This window comes from Peromyscus maniculatus, chromosome 5 (genome assembly GCF_049852395.1).
Source record: "Peromyscus maniculatus bairdii isolate BWxNUB_F1_BW_parent chromosome 5, HU_Pman_BW_mat_3.1, whole genome shotgun sequence".
Classification (NCBI taxonomy): domain Eukaryota; kingdom Metazoa; phylum Chordata; class Mammalia; order Rodentia; family Cricetidae; genus Peromyscus; species Peromyscus maniculatus.
Genome location: NC_134856.1, coordinates 106,345,272 through 106,359,602, shown reverse-complemented (window position 1 = coordinate 106,359,602; position 14,331 = coordinate 106,345,272). Strand labels below are relative to the sequence as shown.

The 14,331-nt window shown below is 42.1% G+C and overlaps 1 protein-coding gene across 2 annotated transcripts; it reads right to left on the bottom strand.

Annotated features, from left to right (window-relative positions):
- Positions 1-932: 932 nt before the first annotated feature.
- Positions 933-11,625, bottom strand: C5H6orf62 (chromosome 5 C6orf62 homolog). Of its 2 annotated transcripts, none has more exons than XM_042278303.2 (5): positions 11,488-11,625; positions 8,598-8,774; positions 7,543-7,665; positions 4,148-4,282; positions 933-2,265 (listed from the first exon to the last, which is right to left on the bottom strand). In XM_042278303.2, exons 1-5 carry the CDS (start codon positions 11,527-11,529, stop codon positions 2,140-2,142), a joined length of 603 nt encoding a protein of 200 aa, XP_042134237.1. In that variant the 5' UTR covers positions 11,530-11,625; the 3' UTR covers positions 933-2,139. The 2 variants fall into 2 exon arrangements, with proteins under 2 accessions (XP_042134237.1, XP_042134235.1); XM_042278301.2 differs by having other exon boundaries at positions 10,155-11,594.
- Between the last annotated feature and the right edge of the window lie 2,706 nt (positions 11,626-14,331).

Genomic DNA, 14,331 nt, shown 5'->3' with positions numbered 1-14,331 from the left:
TTGAAAAAAAATTGGCTTGGTTGGGCACCAGGATTCATTGTAACTCAAGGGAAGAGGCCATTTTCATATTGTTTGCCATCAGTCACTAGCAGTAAGCACATAGTGCAGAAACCAAAGTTAGTTTTAAGGAGCAGATGGCATGTGCTTCTGGATATTAGAAGGGTACAAAGTCAATCTAACCATGAACACACTCCCAATTTTGATGGTTAACTAGAACATGGATGGTATGCTGTCATGTTGGAAGCCTGGTAATGGTACTACTATAAGATACAGTGACCAGAAACACCTCCCCTCCCCACCCTCCACCACACCAAATCTTGCACTTATTTGTAACATGGGCCTAAGTACAAAAGGGCAAAATATAACTCATGTGTGCAACAAGTGCTATGGTTGAGTAAGTACGTACAAAGAGGAAAATGTTGGGAAAAATCTTAAATGTTACACCAGAACATCTCATATTGTTCTTGCCAACTTTTCTAAATTATTCCAAGATAAAATGGCTGCTGAACTGCCTAGTATGTTGAACATAGTATAACAGTAAAATGGTTTTTAAAAAGCCACTGGCCTCTGGTGACTTAAGTCCTCTACTTATAAGAGCTTGGACAAATTTCTCAACCTGTATGTCTACTTCCACTCCAAACTGTTAGACAGCTATAGAACAATGGCCTTAAGAAACCTTCACAATGTTCTATCAAATTGACTCTAATCAGAGAACATGTAAAATGCCCTTTCACATTAAGAGTGGCTTTTTCTTTTCCTTTTCTATGGAAACAAAGCAAAAGGTAGGGAACTATTGAAGCTATCTATCTGTCTTCAGTTTTTGTTCAGTTATAACTGCTAGTTCTTTCGTCCAAACCAACCAACCTAAGTGACCAAAAGCATGGATAAAAAAGTTATCACTGCAATTTTGTATATTCATCTGAATAGGCAAGAAGCTTTCACCTATTTTATTTAGGTTTCATTTTTTTTCCAAATTCCAACCAGAAGCTAAATACAAATGGAAACCAGTAAGCACTAGTTTAACTCCAATGGAGTAGGATCATTCCGATTTACTCCAATAAAAGTATGCAACCCTTAAGCAAAGCTTTTCTTCATTTCAAAGAAAAAAAAAACAAAACAAAATAAAAATAAAAAAAGCTATACAGTAGTCTTTCCTTATGTTCATTGCACAAATGAGTTCTGCTTTCAGAACTCTTGACACTCTGGTTATTTTTACAATGTAAGATCCCCACTTTATTTTTTTCTATTCCAAACACTCAACTTCTTTAGGATGGTGTAGAAACCAGTATTTCTGCAAAATTCACTGGATTTTTTTATTTGTAATTAAAATTTTCTAACACCAAAACAAAACAAAAACCAAAAAGTCCTCTACTTAGATGGTTTTTGCAGCTATGAATGTTCCTTGGTTTTATAGCTGCATTTAGCCACGCCAGACTCCAGATCTGCTTTAATGTGTGTAAACGCATCTGCACACAGCAGAGTACTCTAACAGCAACTCGGGGAAAGAGATCTGGGAAAAAATACATGTACTAATGAGTACCAAGAAAACAAACATGGCCCAGTGCACATGAGGTAGAAGTACCTCAATGAGATGCTTTTTTCATTAAGATTTCTTTCCCTTGGTTGTAATTTCTTTTTGTAACAACCATTCTGGTCATTAGAATGAATCTGACAGTGCTCTGGAACAACGGTGATTATAGCAAAGCTATTAAGTTTTTAAGTGTTATTTATACCTGTTACATTCACTCTCACCCTCAATACTGATGACAGGTGTCAGAGGCAAAAACCAGCACAAACATGAAGACCACAACACTGAGCATCACCTGTGCTTTCAGATACATTAAGCATTTCAGTGTACAATAGTCCTTCCTTCACATTTTAGTAAGATGCCGATGCAGTGCAGCAATCTGCAAAGCACCTTCTTTCACACAGTCCGTGCAGAAGACATCTAATTTTTTTTAAAGTTCTGTGATACAAATGATTAAAATAAATCCAGGATGAACAAGTTTCAAAATGCATAGTGTTCTGTGCATGAGTCCATTTTCTTTAAACTCTGAAAGAAAAGTGGTAAGAAAACAAGAAAAGAAAATCGCTGCTGCATTCTCTGGTCTTCTCCATTTTGCTGGTCAATGCTCTTATTTACTCTGGCATATAAGGACGGAGGTGATCCTCTATGGTGCCAACTGCCCAGTGGGTGAGCTGTTCCTGTGGCAGGTAGAGGCAGATGCTGCATAACTTGAAGATGGTGGCTTTGTTTTTTGGAGTCTAGAAGGAAATGAATTTTTAATCATTTTAATAGCTTTTTAAATTATCATCCCCTCACAATTTAAAGCCTATGGCATACTAATAAAGTGGGTTTTATTTGTTGTTTATTTTTTTGAGACAGGGTTTCTCTGTGTAACAGCCCTGGTCGTCCTAGAACTCACTCTGTAGACCAGGCTGGCCTTTAACTCAGAGATCCGCCTGCCCCTGCCTCCTGAGTGCTGGGATTAAAGGCACCACCACTGCCCAGCAATAAAGTATGTATGTTTCCTATTCAGGCAGGATATGGGAGAAAAGAAGAAATGTTTGAAATAAATGCATAGAGAATACATGCATATTTAAAACACTAAAGAAGTCAATAGAACTGTACTGTGCCTGGTCCTGTAGCCCTGGAACCAGCTCCAACAACACAACAGGTTCCCCTCTGGTGGGAAATCAAGATCTGAGTTTCCTGTCTGCTCTCAGATGGGGAGTGTGTAGATCTGTTTCTCAACCAATTTTTTTAATTTTTAAAATTTATTTTGAGGCAACCAAAATAAATTGATTTAACTTGATTTATTTCCAAGTTTTAAATCTGCTTTGTCTTTCCACTCTATTCTTGATGGTCACTGAAACACCAATTTTGAAATCAAGTTGAGTCCTAAACCTTTTAAGAGCTTTGAGATATGCACTGACTTGTTAACTCAGTCTTTTCTATACAGCAGATATTGAGAGGTTGAAAGGGACTCGCAGTATGCTTACAGAGCCATTAGTTCAATCACAAGCCTTAACCATGCTAGACCAAGTTTCATTTAAAATGTAACAGAAACATGGAAACAGGAAGCTGGTGTGGTGGGGTACAACACTCAGGAGGCAGAGGCAGACAGATCTCTGGGAGTTATTTTAGAAGCCAGCCTGGTCTACTAGAGACCCTGTCTCAAAACCAGAAAAGATTTAAAATGTCAAAAAAAAAAAAAAAAAAAAAAAAAAAAAAAGTCACAATAACTTTATGAGTATGATTTGTACAATTTAATACCAAGCAGAAACAACCTTCTCTGAAGCCAAGATCTATTCAGCACATCTACCTTCCCTAGGGAGATCTGGGCTGTAAATTTGGGGCACAAAGCTGCACTGAATGCCTCTCAGCACATACTGTCTCTTTAGATGTCTGACTTCCCTACCTTGGGTATGTCTTTTTTTTTTTAAAGATTTATTTATTATGTATACAGAAGACAGTGCCAGATCTCATTACAGATGGTTGTGAACCACCATGTGGTTGCTGGGAATTGAACTCAGGACCTCTGGAAGAGCACAGTCAGTGCTCTTAACCTCTGAGCCATCTCTCCAGCCCCACCTTGGGTATGTCTTGCTGTTGATAGTTAACAGCCCTAGATAATTTCTCAGCCTGAATTTTTACTGCAGAATGCCTGTTGAAACTTTTTTGATGAATACCTGGATTGCTGCTCAAGTGAGAAATAAGTTTTTTTGTTTTGTTTTAAGATTCGCATTTAAAATGTCTGCTAACCCTGGAGAGACAGTTTAGTCAGTCAAGTGCTTGCCAGAGCAAGCATGAGGATCTGAGTGACATGCACAGTTCTCATGAAGCAGAGACACGTGGACCCCCAGGGTTTGGACATTGCCTGAAGAACCACACTCACATATATACCTGCACTCCCAAGCAATTTCACTTAAAATACATACTTGGATCAACTAGAAGTGGAGCAGGAACTGAGTCTATTTTTAATTAGCTCCCAGGTGATGTTCACCCACTGATCAGGGACTTAGAAAGCTTGCTCTGCACAAAGTGCTCATAAGGAACAAAGTATGGGAACTTCTCTAGAGGGGGCATAGGACAGGTTTCTTAACTTCAAATGAGCCCCAAATTAGTTCTAAAAAAATTCCTTACCTGCAAATGCTGTCTGTCAATGAAGAGAAACACTGACTGGTTAGGATTGTTGACAACAATTCCTGTCTTGTCCTTGCGGCTCAGTACATGCAGAAACTGTTTCTCATAGTCACCGTGATGAAATTCAAATTTGGCCTAATTACAAAATACAAACATTTTATGTAATTACAGTTACAACTCACTACCTAACCATCATCTACTACTTCCACATGAATGTTTGTGTTGACCAAGATGGAAACAAGAGACACACAGGAGTACTTAGATTTAATTAAAATTATGTACAACGTAAAACTCAGTTCATTTAAAGAAAATCAACTAAAAAAAAATAGTTCTTGCCAGGTATAGTTGCACATGCCTGTAATTCCAGCAATCAGGAGACTGAGGTAGAAGGACAAGACAGACAACCTGTCTCAAACAACAAACAAACAGAAACAAGTTTGCCATACATTAAGGTTCTAACCCACTGCACCAGACAGTTAAAGAGGAAATGCAAACCTAATGCACCTATGAAATGCAAAGCCTTCAATGTGCAACAAACTCAGTCTTACTTCTACAAATGGGCTTCTGAAAAGAAAATTGTCATGGAAGACAGAAACAAAGTTACTATTATGGAAGAAGTCAATTTCACCCTTCCACTTGTCAAAGGGCAGTAGAAGGAAGCAAATAAGGCCCGCGCCTTTAATCCCAGCACTCGGGAGGCAGAGGCAGGCGGATCTCTGTGAGTTCCAGGACAGCTACACAAAGAAACCCTGTCTCGAAAAACCAAACCAAACCAAAAAAAAAAAAAGAAAATGTGACTCCTTTAGGGGTTGGGGATTTAGCTCAGTGGTAGAGCACTTGCCTAGCAAGTGCAAGGCCCTGGGTTCGTTCCTCAGCTGGGGGGGGGGGGGGAGGAGAGAAGAAAAAAAAAAGGAAGCAAATTCCAGGCAGAAAGACCAGACTTAATAGAGAAGTCAAAAAACCTTTACCATCTTTCAGATAATTCAGATTGTAAACTGTTCATAGTCCATTTGCCTTGAGCAATTTCTGCTACCAAGAACTGTAGGCAATATTAAGATGTAAAATCACGAGTGGCTGCTATTTAGGTTTTACTGTCAAGTATTTTTTTTTAACAGTCCCACCCCTGCAATAGTACTAGGGGAAGACCCCAGTGCCTTGTAAATGCTGGCCTCTTTCAGTGAGTTATACTCCTCATCTCTTTCTCTCAGTGACAGCAGAGATGAGCCTTGCACGTGGTCGAGTACATGGTGAGTGCTCCACTAAGCCGTAACTCCAGCTCTCAACAGCTTTTGCTATCAATCTGGCAATCAGGGCCAGAGTGTGGTGGCACACACCTTTAATCCCACCACTTCAGGAGGCAGAAGCAGGTGGATTTCTGAGAATCCCAGATGAGCCAAGGCTACACAGTAAGACCCCATCTCAACCAAAAACAAATAAAAATCCTAATACAAACAGCCACTAATCAAAACTGAGATTCACCATACAGTTCCATAGCATTTCAATTACATCCTTAGGGTAATAAGAAGAGATAACAGAATTCTCTGAAGTAATGAAAATACTCTAGTCCATCCATCCCAGCACCTCACTGTACTAAGCACGACAAGGACACATTCAAAGTCTTTACTCCCTACTAAATACCACTATAGATGTACTTAGAAATTTCAAATTTTTGGTTTTTAAAAAGTCTCTGAGTTAAAATTTCTTCTTTTTTCATTTGCCTTCATATTTAAGCCCTCTCAATTCCTACTTCTTTTTAAATGGAGAAGCAGAGTTAGTTTACTAAGAGAACATTTCCAAGGAAGGAGTGGGCCATAGCTGGGAAGGTCAGCAGCTCCATGTCCTCATTTAACATACAGAGTAGACCGACTACTTATCTTCAATATTCCAGACTGAAAATATGTTAGAAAAATAAAACCCTATCAGTACTGAATAAATATGAACTCTCCACCCTCATTCCAAAACAACGTGTAACACTATTTACGTGGCTGTTTATTGAATGTTATTAGCAACCTAGAGATGATCCAAAGTATACAGAAACTTATGTAAATGTTACACTGTTTTACATGAACTGAGCATATGCAGAGGTTTTGGAGCCAATCCCTGTAAGATATGTAACATACAGATGCCTGTTTTTAAATTACTTAAGGGAATGAAATTAGTGTCACATTACTAGCTTATTTTATTGCAGGTAAGCTATAAAACTAGCAAAGTTATTACATGTATATTATAATCAATCCTGAAGGATGAAGGAACCTATAATTAGCTCAGGGAACTTTTCATAGAAGGCAGTGAGTCATGAGTATAAGCTTTTTTTACCTTGTTTACTTTAACCTTACTTTTCCTTTATTAATTTAATTAGTTTTTTAATATGGCCTGCATGTATATCCATGTACCATGTGTATGCCTGGTGCCCTTGGAGGCCAGAAAAAGTCATTGGATTCCCTGGAACTGGAGGGTTACAGAGAGTTGTGAACCACCATGTGGGTGCTAGAACTTGAACCAGATCCAGGGAAAGAGCAGTCAGTGCTCTTCACCCAAGCCAGCTTTCTAGTGCCTAGCTTTTAAAGAGGGTTTATTTTTGCTTACAGTTTGTCTTGACTGCTCAACTAAACGACCCTGAACCTATTATTCCTCTTTTATAACCGTCTCATTTCTTTCTCTGGAAAAAGAGGTTCACACATACCTAGCTATCACTAGTACTTAGGTTAAATGTGTATATAGATTAATATACTGGCTTTTTAATAACCTTTAGAAATAATTTCAAATTACAGTACTTGAACTAAGGTATAATATGAACTTTTGTACTCCCATTTTCATTCCTTTTCTATTGAGCTTTTACATTCTACTCTCTAGCACAATAGTTCTCAACCTTGCTAAAGCTTTGACCCTTTAATACAGTTCCTCATGTTGTAGTGACCCCAATCACAAAATTACTTTGTTGCTACTCCATAACTGTGAATGAATTATACATATATGATAATGCAGGGTATCCGATATGTGACCTGTGGGTGTCATAACCCACAGGTTGAGTACTGCTGCTCTAGCACATCCATGGCTGTTAGGTATTAGCTATTTAAAAAAATTTTTTTTATCTATATTTATCTATATTATCTATATCTCTCTATATATCTAAATATATTATATTTATCTATCTTAATAGCCTGCATCACATACAAAAGCAACAGAAAGACAAAATCCTAATAATGGATAAGAAGTTAATTAAAAACCAGAGGTGTTAAGAGATTCTATAAATTCTGTTCTCATACGATATAATATTTAAAAAGACAGGAAAGATTTATGAACTATTGGAAGCATATTCCCAAAGTATTTTCAAGTTAAACCCTATTACAGAGATTGTCACTGAAGTGCTCACTACTTTATTTAGAATAAAATACCTGAACAGGCCTAAAAGGTTCATCAGATTCCTTCCACCTAGAAAACAGGAGACAAACAATTTTCTCAATATCATTCCGAGGCCAAAGAATGAAATCCATCTCCTGAGTACAGCCAATTACATCCTAGAAAACGACAACAAAGGTCTTTTTAAGTTTCAAAGAAGCAAAGTGGTATGACAAAAGGTAAAAATGCAGGGAGGGTCTGATCCCAGACTCACTGGCTCAGTGTAAAAGGCCACAATTTATCATCTCCTACCTTCGGGGTAACAGACTGACTGCAATCTAATTCCTGTTCTAATACTAATTTTTATATTGTAGAATCAATCCAGTCATTTAGCCCAATGTTCCTCATATAAAAAAGACCTAACTTCCTCAGTACGTGATTAAATTTCAGGTAAAGAGCTAATGTGCCTATGCCTTTATTTCCATCTTTCAAAACAAAATGTATTTGGCACAAAATGTCCTCAAACTTCTAGGACCCACTCTTATTACATAAAATATTTTGATGTGCTGTTCGACAGCTACTTTTCTCTATTCTTGTTCCCAGCATCATATTCCATATATCTGTTTCCCAAGACCAGTACACTTCTTCCAGACCAGGATAGTTATTTCAAGGCTCCCTCTGCTTTAACTAATTTTGGGTTATACACCAGATTAAAGTTGAAGGTTGGCAGTAATATAATTTATGATTTCTCATTACAAGGGGGCATGGTGTTAGTTCTCCCCTCAAAAAGAGAATCTAACGAACGGTAATATATCATTCAGTGATCACATACATCATTATCATTCCATCTAAGCAAAGTGACCCATGTTTTTATTGGAAGTCAATCTTTAAAAAAAAAAAAAGCACTTCAAGGTATTTAAAAACTTTATGCATAATATGCATAATACCTAAGAGTGACTGGAGGATACCTCTACGTGCTTTATCCAGCTAAGAATGGTCTTGAGGCAAAAACTACACTTGTTACACAGAGGTCTCTAAGCACACAAAGAGAAAAATTGCAACCTTTAACTCACAGAAATTCATTTCCTAAATCAAGACTTCCAGAACTTACCCTTCTCATAGACTGGTATCGAGGAGCATGGAGCTGTACCACATCCTTCTGCAGAAGCTCTATAGAACTTTCCAAGGAATAGCTGGAATCTCGCACACCTTTCAGAATATTTTCTTCATAATTATTTGTCATGACTGGTATAACCTCAGACACTTCAAAAAGTGCTGACTTTTTCTTCTAAAAGGAAAAAAATTCAGTGATATAGTGCTGATATAAATTCACTTAACTGACTCTACAGCAACTAAATTAAAATCTCACTAGTTTAAAACACACAAGTACTCAAACAGTAACTGTTTTATTCCTGAAATGGTATCAAGTCCAATAATCTTTTCTGGATATTATCTGACTACAATTATCAATGTTTAAAAAGGGGGAATGTACAGTAAATTGTGTCTCCAAACTAGTTAAGATCAAGAACTCCTTTCCAATCTTTATAAACTTATAAAACCCTCCAAACAAGGCTTATCAGTAATACTCTATGGTGGCCCGGGGGCATCCTATGAATTAGGTGCAAAGATCTATCTAGTCTCAACATTTAAGGGCTTGGATTCAAAGAACCTATATTGCAATACCTTAAACTAAAATATAATCAGATCTTATCAAATTTGCCATCAACGTGTTAGAAAACACACAAACACCCCCCCACACACACAAACAAAAACAAAAAAACCAGAAACTGTAAAAATGACTCATCCTCAGAATACTTCAATACAAACTACTCTGGAACCACTTTGCATTCATTACTAACAGCTGAAGGTTCTTAAACACACAAAAAAACTTAAGATTAGGGTAAGAACCATGGAAACGTCCAAAAAAAATACTAAACAGACATCACACTAAGATTTCATTTGTTTTTTTTTTTTTTAGTGCAAAAGTCAAAGTTGCACTTCCTTTATTCATAACCCAATCTTATGTCAAACAGCTCTATTGATAAATGTCCATTTTGAATTGCAAAAGAATAAATATCGCTTTCATGGCATTCTCTTTGACTTTCACAACTCAAACTCATCTGATATTTAACTGTGGAACTAGAGATCTCTCTCTCATATCTCACACACACACTCACACACACACACCTTCTTAGGTCATTTTTAATTGTAAAAAAGTAGCAATTCTAAACAAAACTTTATCATTTCAATGTTTAATTGCTCCTAAAAATTGAAATGTATTGTTTCATTAACTGTATCCTAAGAATTGAAACCGTAAGATTCAAAGAAACAGGCTAAATTTAGCATATAAACATCTGATCCCAATATAACTTAAGACATCCTACTTTTAACTTGACTAAGTTCCCTCTTTTGTTCCATGTAAGTTTTGCAGTTACTCAGTCCCATGTCAACTGAAAGTGTATTCTGAATTAAATACTTCAAAGTCAATTAATATAGAAAGACCCTCCATTTTCTGCAAGGGCTCAATTCACAGAATCACCCCCTAAGGGCAAAAAACAAAGCAGTCTTTCTCCACACACTCTTAAGCCTAATATAAAAACACTCAAGTAACAAACAATATGAACTTACAAAAATCACTTGTGCTAATTCAGTTAGGAACTTAAATTACCTTCTCCTTGAACACAAAGGCAATATACATCTTGAAGTCAAACTGGTCAGCTAGAGATTCTTTTTTCTTTCTAAGCTGAGCACGTAGTCTGTTCAGAGCTTGTTTCTTCCGGGAGTTTGGGTCCCCCATTTTGAAATACAGGTGGTACTAAAGCCTTTGGAAATTGTCACTAAACTATGGGCACTTTTTCTTAAGACTCAAGTACAACAGAAACAAGTCATTTTTTTCCTGCTAATATGATTGAATAGCTAAAATCACAACTGTAACCCCCAAACTGCACCTTCTGGCAATATTAGCAGACTGTCATACCACAGGGTCAAGAAACAAAAGTTGCTGTCCAGTCATGTTTGGACAATAATGTTTGGGGGAGAGATGGGAAAGGGGAAGGCGAGGAGGATAAGAAAGAGGAGAAAAAACTTCGAACTAACTTTCTGGAAAACACATTTGGCTAAACTGCCAAAATAAAAGGCTTTGAGGGGAAAATGAAAAACCTATCATCAGGATTTAGGTGTGCAATAAAACACAGTTGACACCAGTCCAATCCTTGAAATCCATCCGGATTTTTCCCCCTTTCAAGAGAAGGGATTAAGAAAAGGAAAAAGGAGGGGAAATTGTGATGTTGTTTCCCAAATATAGAAAAGGAAAAAACAAAACAAAAAACAAAAACCACCAAAACAGGGTAGGTGAATGAAACTGAAATCCCCAGTTGGATTTTACCCAGCCAGATCCATGGCTGTAGTACCTGATTAATTCTTAGTTATTTCAGATTTCACTACTGCTATGTACTGTCAGTGCTTTGCTATTGATTACACTTGGTGGTGAGCAAAGAGAAAAGTGCAAAATCAGCAGAGAAAGAAGGGGAGAGGTACAGGGTTTCCCTGCAATCAACTACAGTGTATACCGGGGGCGGACAGCTGTTGCCCAAAGGAGCCATGAGAAAAAACAGCGGAGTCATTACCAACTTCCCCATCACCCACGTTTTCACCCTCAGGCGGCTGCGAACGCTGCTGCCAAGGAGAACCATGATGGCAGAGGGAAGGGGGGGTCTATTAAACGATATTAATAGTTATTCCGGCTCTGTGATTAGCCCTGATTAATGCCCGGGATCCAAGCACCCTCAGCCCTGAGGTGGGTTCTACATTCCCCGGGGAGCCCTTCGTATAAATTTGACCCCGTTCAGGTTCGGGATGGTGGGGAGTTCTATTATCTTCGTGTGAGCATGGCTGAGGCAATGGTGGCGGGTTCTCCCACGTCCCAGGCCGGGCCCGGGGATCACCTGCCTTCGAACCCCAGGTCCCACCCCCACCCCTCGCCTTCAGCGGCAGCGACTCACTCGCACCACGGGAGACACTGGATCACTCGGGTTCTCACTCATTTCACCGTGGATAACAATTCCCGCCCGGGTAGAGGAGGCGGAAAAGAGAGAGAGTTAAGTGGGATCAGTGGAGAAGGGAAAAGAAGAAAATAATCGTGTTAATAAGAATTACTTCTTTAAAAGAAGCCCACCCACCCACCCCAAAAAAAGAAAGGGATGAAGTTCCCGGGTTCCTGGATTGGCTCTTCCCGTTCAACAGCCCATGTTTCCCGAGTGGGGGCGGCTGGGTGGTTTCCCGAGGGGGGGGGGGGCAGAGGCCGGGATCGAGGCGGCAGGGCGGGGTCCCCCGCGGAGAGGAGAGCGGGACTCGCAGGCCGACCGACCGTCGGGAGGGCCGTCTAGCCGCAGCCTGCGGGCGGAGCGGCGGCGGCGGAGGAGGCGGCGGCGGCGGCGGCGGCGGGAGCGCTGCTCGTGGCGCGGGCGGGAGCCATGTCAAGAGAACACGACGGGCCGACGGAGCCCCTCCATGCCCGCTGCGCTGCGCTCTGTGGCCGGGCCGCGCGCACTGCTGCCGCCGCTCAGCCCCCACCTGGGCCCCATAGTCGGGCTCGGCGCCCCGGGCGAGGACGGAGGGAAGGACGCGGCGCGGGGGGCTGGGGTGGGGGTGGGGGAGGACGGCGAGGAAAAGAGGAAGGCGCGCGGGAGGGACGGGGAGGGGAGGGGAAGCCCTGCGCTACGGCCTGTCCGCGGGGTGAGCACGGCAGAGTTGTCTCAGTTCGAGCGTCGGCTCCCGCGGCCTACTTCGCCCGACCGTCTGTCTGTCTGTCTGTCTGGTTCAGGCAGAAAAGAGTCCCAGAGAGCCCCGAGGGAGGGCGTTTCCAAAAAAAAAAAAAAAGAGTCGGCGTGGAGGAGGGCGAGCGTCCGCGGGGCCACCGACAGCCTCGTTGTCCCCCCCCAGCACCGGAGTGGCTGCAGAAGCGGCGGCGGCGGCGGCGGCGGCGGCTGCCTCGGGAACCTCCCGGGTCCGGGGCTGAGTCGCGTTTGAGGCAAAGAAACAAGAACAAACAACTTAAAATGGCAGCGACGGGCCGCTGCGTCACCCGCCCCCCCGGCGGCACCGCCCCGAGCGCTCTGCGCCTGCGCGCACTCAGGACGCTAACATGTGCGCCAGGGCGAGGGGGGGAGGCAGGAACGGAGGTGTGAAGCGTTTTCACGATCGCGAAGATAGGGAAGCGAAGATCGATAATATATCACGCGTAGAACTCTTTGTTCATAGTGGGCGGCGTGGAAATGAAGATTTCCACGTGGTGTTTCTCTCCCTAAGGGGAGTTGGAGAGCACGTCCTCCCCTCCTCCTCAAGATGGGAAGTCCTAAGGCGTGGACAGGGGCTCCCGCCACTCCCTCCGCCCCTCCTTCAGCCTGTCCGGGTCTCCGGCGTTGGCCTCTGCCCCGCCCTCTTTGACGTCATAAGAGCACGCCCCCACGCCCTTCGTGACGAAGCACGGGGTTGTGTCGCTCTGCCTCCGCGCGCTGCCGGGCGGCTGTGGTTGGACTTGGAGCCCGATTGAGCCCCCTCCAGAGCAGCGATGCTCAACCTGAGTGGTCGGTGCTCCTTTGGAGCCGAAGGACCTTGTCCCAGGGGTCTCAGACCGTCGGAAAACACAGATACTTACATTACGATTCCTAGTAGTAGCAAAATTACAGTTAGGAAATAGCAACGGAAACAATTTTACGGTTGGGTACGGGGGCCATCACCAAACATGAAGAACCGTATCAGCATTAGGAAGGTTGAGAACACTGCTCTAGAGAATCCCAAGAGCCAAAGCCGAGGAAGTGGGCGGGAAAATGGGCGTTGGAAGGGGCAGGTTGAGGAAAGAACCCGGTAGTGCTTTGGAAGGTGACGGGATGGTGTTAGATTCACTTTATTATTCTCGGGAGTCGGCCGGTTGGTAACTTGCGACAACGGAGAATCCATTTCGAGTGCCTGGAATGGAACTTGTTTACAGCCCAGCGAGTCTGGAGTTAGCGTGCAGGGCTCTATCCTCACCCGGCTTCCTGCGCCACCACGGAAAGTGGACCTCAGGCTTTAAGCGAGGTCAGAGATGTCCTGTATGGGTTGCTGCTGGCATCGAAGAGGCAGACGAACTCATGCAATTCCCCACCCTGGTGAGAACAGGGATCCCCGAGGACCTCAGACCTACATCCCGTCCTTCTGGCTCTGTCCTCAACAGTAAAGAGGACACTGGAACGTTTACCGCTGAATCACGCCGTCCTTGACCCCAAAGAGCGCTGACTCGGTTTCTGGGAGCTATTGTGTGATAAAACTAAGTTACATAATTAACCAGCGAAAGTCGATACTCCACGTGGAGCAAAGCCTGTGTGCTTCATTCCTGGCTACTCTGATGAAAATTTAGAAGTCCAGTCTCCTAAATAGCTGCTTTTCACTTGGTGAAATCAAGATGTACGAACTATAATCACCCTCTTTATCCATAAGCCAAAGAAATTATTAGAGCCTATCCTTCAGTGTAAGTTGTCCAAAACCACGGATGAGATTCCTGGTCTTCCCAAATTATTCCTAACTTTAGAAAATAAAAAAATTGGAGTTGGCTATAGTGGCTGTAATCCCAGCACCGAGGAGGCTGAAGCAAGAGGATTGCTGCAAGTTCCAGGTCACTCTCCTTCAAACATTCAAGGTCAGCCTGGAATACTATAGAAACCCTGTCTCCTCCTCCTCCTCCTCCTCCTCCTCCTCCTCCTCCTCCTCCTCCTCCTCCTCCTCCTCCTCCTCCCCCTCCTCCACCACCACCACCACCACCACCACCAAACAAAAAACAAAAACAAATAAAACCAGTGTGGTGGCAC

Coding starts and splice junctions, on each gene's coding strand:
- C5H6orf62 (XM_042278301.2), bottom strand. CDS start 10,283: ATGGGGGACCCAAACTCCCGGAAGAAACAAGCTCTGAACAGACTACGT. Junction 7,666..8,597: donor GATACCAGTCTATGAGAAGG/GTAAGTTCTGGA, acceptor GTCGTTTTCTAG/GATGTAATTGGCTGTACTCA. Junction 4,283..7,542: donor AACCTTTTAGGCCTGTTCAG/GTATTTTATTCT, acceptor TTTTGTAATTAG/GCCAAATTTGAATTTCATCA.